Raw genomic sequence first — 2,379 nt, 5'->3', positions numbered from 1 at the left:
TGTGCCACTCCATGCCCTTCAGAGTGTGTGAATGTCAGAGAAAACTGTAGCTCTGCCCTGAACCCACATATTTCTGGAGGTTGCAGTGTGCAGTGCTTTAAAGGGCTATGAGTACCAAATGGGAAGGCCCATGCACATGTGTGTATGCACAGGAGTGTGAGGGGATGTGCATGTGTGAGCAGGTGTGTGTGCATGTATGCACATGTGTGTATGCACACGTGATTGTGAGGGCATATGTGTGTGTGCAGGCAGGTTTGTGTGCCTTGAGTATACATGTGCACATGTGTGTGTCCATGTGTGCATGTGACTGCAGGTGCACATACTTGTGGGTGAGTGTGTGTGTACATGTGCATGCCTGCGTGTGTGTGTATGTGTGTGACGTGCACGTGTGTGTATGCATATGGCATGTGCACTTGTGTGTGTGCATGCATGTGCGTTGTGCATGGGTGCATGTGCATATTTAATCACATAATGATACAATGGGCCCTGTGCAGATACTGCAAATGAAAAGCAGGCCTGTGTTCACTGAGGCTAATAATTACCCTGCAACACTTTTAGCCTAATTGCAACATAAAAGCATTTCCATTAACGTTGAATCATAACTAAAAGTATGCCACAAAAGTCAAAGCATAATTGTCTTTTAGTGACTGCACACCTCCGCTTCAGACACTTGTTTTGTATTCAAAGGTTCAGTGCTTGAAATCCGGAACAAGGAGATAAGAACTGAGGCTGTGTTCTCCTGACTGAGTGAAGCATGTTTATTTGATTAGGAATTCGACGGCATTGATGGATTAATAATTTAGTTACACTTTTAAGGTCGATGGCTTAATTAATGGTTAGATTGAGAACTGAAGAATTCATTTTAATTATTTATAGGATAATTACATTAGTCACTTTAAAAGTTTGTAGTAAATCTTGCCTCAAATAATTTTTATTGGTATTCAAGCTAGCAACTCATACTTGATATAAGGTGTGAAAGACCTCGTCAGTAGATCTTTGGAAATATTTTCAGACCAGAATATTTCATGTGACTCTAGGCTTCAAGAAAGGGAACAAACTCATCAAAAGTAAGGAATTCCTTTTACTTCAATTTTGATTTCTTAAAGTATTCTGTGAATATATGGCCTCTCCTCGTGATGCCGTATAGAGCAAGGCACATGTTAGAACGGAAACAGCTAATGGGGAAATGTAACATCTCCCCAGTTATACTGTGAATGCAGTTCCTTTTCATGATGACCGAATCATCTTATGTACTATTATTGTAAACGGTAGTATTGATTGAACACCTGTGTGCTGGGTACTTTGCTGAGCTTTGTACGCGCATTATTTCATTTTTAATTTTTGAAACAACCTTTGTGGCTAGTGGTAGGATGGTCTCGATCTTACCCTGAAGGAAGCTGAGATTCAGGGTGAATGAGTGGTTTGTCTGGGACACACACGGAAGGGATAGGCAGTGGAGAGGGGAGATCCTGAGGGCTGCCTGTCCCGCAGCTGTCTGTGCTTCCCAGTTGTGCACCATGGCCTGACTGGGGCGGGTGTCAGCTTGTGAATCCCCGGACACACCCAGGATCAGGCACAAGCATTAACACTGTGGGTGATCTTTCAGTTGTCACTTATTTAAAATGATGTGCGATCCCATTTTCCTGTTCCTGTGTACAGAAAACAACTTGAATGAAATGAAATATTTTCTTTTAAGATGGATCCTGGGATTCAGAACCTCAAAAAGTGATAAAGTTAGGCGTCCTGCCAGTTAGAAGTCTACTCATGATGGAAGACACCTTGTGGGCGGCTTCTGGAGGTCAAGTCTTCATCATCAGTGTGGAGACTCATGCCGTAGAGGTAAGTCGCTGAAGTGGCTACACAGTGCGGAAAAGGTGCATTTCAGAAACAGCTCAGCTGACTTCCAGTGCCCAAGTCAAAGAAGACTTCTTGCCTGTGGCCACATGCTAAAAGAAAATTCCTTCTAGCTGGGCACGGTGGCTCACGCCTATAATGCCAACATTTTGGGAGGCCGAGGTTGGAAGATCCTTTGAGCTCAGGAGTTCCAGACCAGCCTGGGCAACAAAGTGAGACCCTGTCCCTATAAAAAAATTAGCTAGGTATGGCAGTGCGCGCTGGTACTGGATGTGGTGGTGCGCACCTGTAGTCCCAAGTACTTGGGAGGCTGAGGCAAGAGCATCACTTGAGCCCGGGAGGTCCAGGCTTCATTGAGCTGAATTCTTGCCATTGCACTCCAGCCTGGGTGACAGAGCAAGACCCTGTCTCAAAAAAAAAAAAAAAAAAAAGAAAGGAAAAGAAAATCCCTTCTAGATTTTGCTCAGAAAGACGAGATTAGCAAGAAAATTCAACTAACTATTTTTTAACCAGTTAGCTGTGTTC

The 2,379-nt window shown here is 43.7% G+C and overlaps 1 protein-coding gene across 1 annotated transcript in view; it reads left to right on the top strand.

The window, feature by feature from the left end:
• The window catches only part of ARHGEF10 (Rho guanine nucleotide exchange factor (GEF) 10), a 174,042-nt gene that overhangs the window by 115,855 nt on the left and 55,808 nt on the right, over window positions 1-2,379 (top strand). Inside the window, exon 25 of the mRNA XM_011968597.1 lies at window positions 1,697-1,839. Within this exon, the coding sequence (XP_011823987.1) occupies window positions 1,697-1,839 (143 nt within the window). The remainder of the gene's footprint in view (window positions 1-1,696; window positions 1,840-2,379) is intronic.

The sequence above is a fragment of the Mandrillus leucophaeus genome, unplaced genomic scaffold (assembly GCF_000951045.1).
Source record: "Mandrillus leucophaeus isolate KB7577 unplaced genomic scaffold, Mleu.le_1.0 Scaffold85, whole genome shotgun sequence".
NCBI lineage: Eukaryota > Metazoa > Chordata > Mammalia > Primates > Cercopithecidae > Mandrillus > Mandrillus leucophaeus.
Note: the sequence above shows the minus strand (reverse complement) of the source record. Positions and strands in the feature narration are given on the sequence as shown.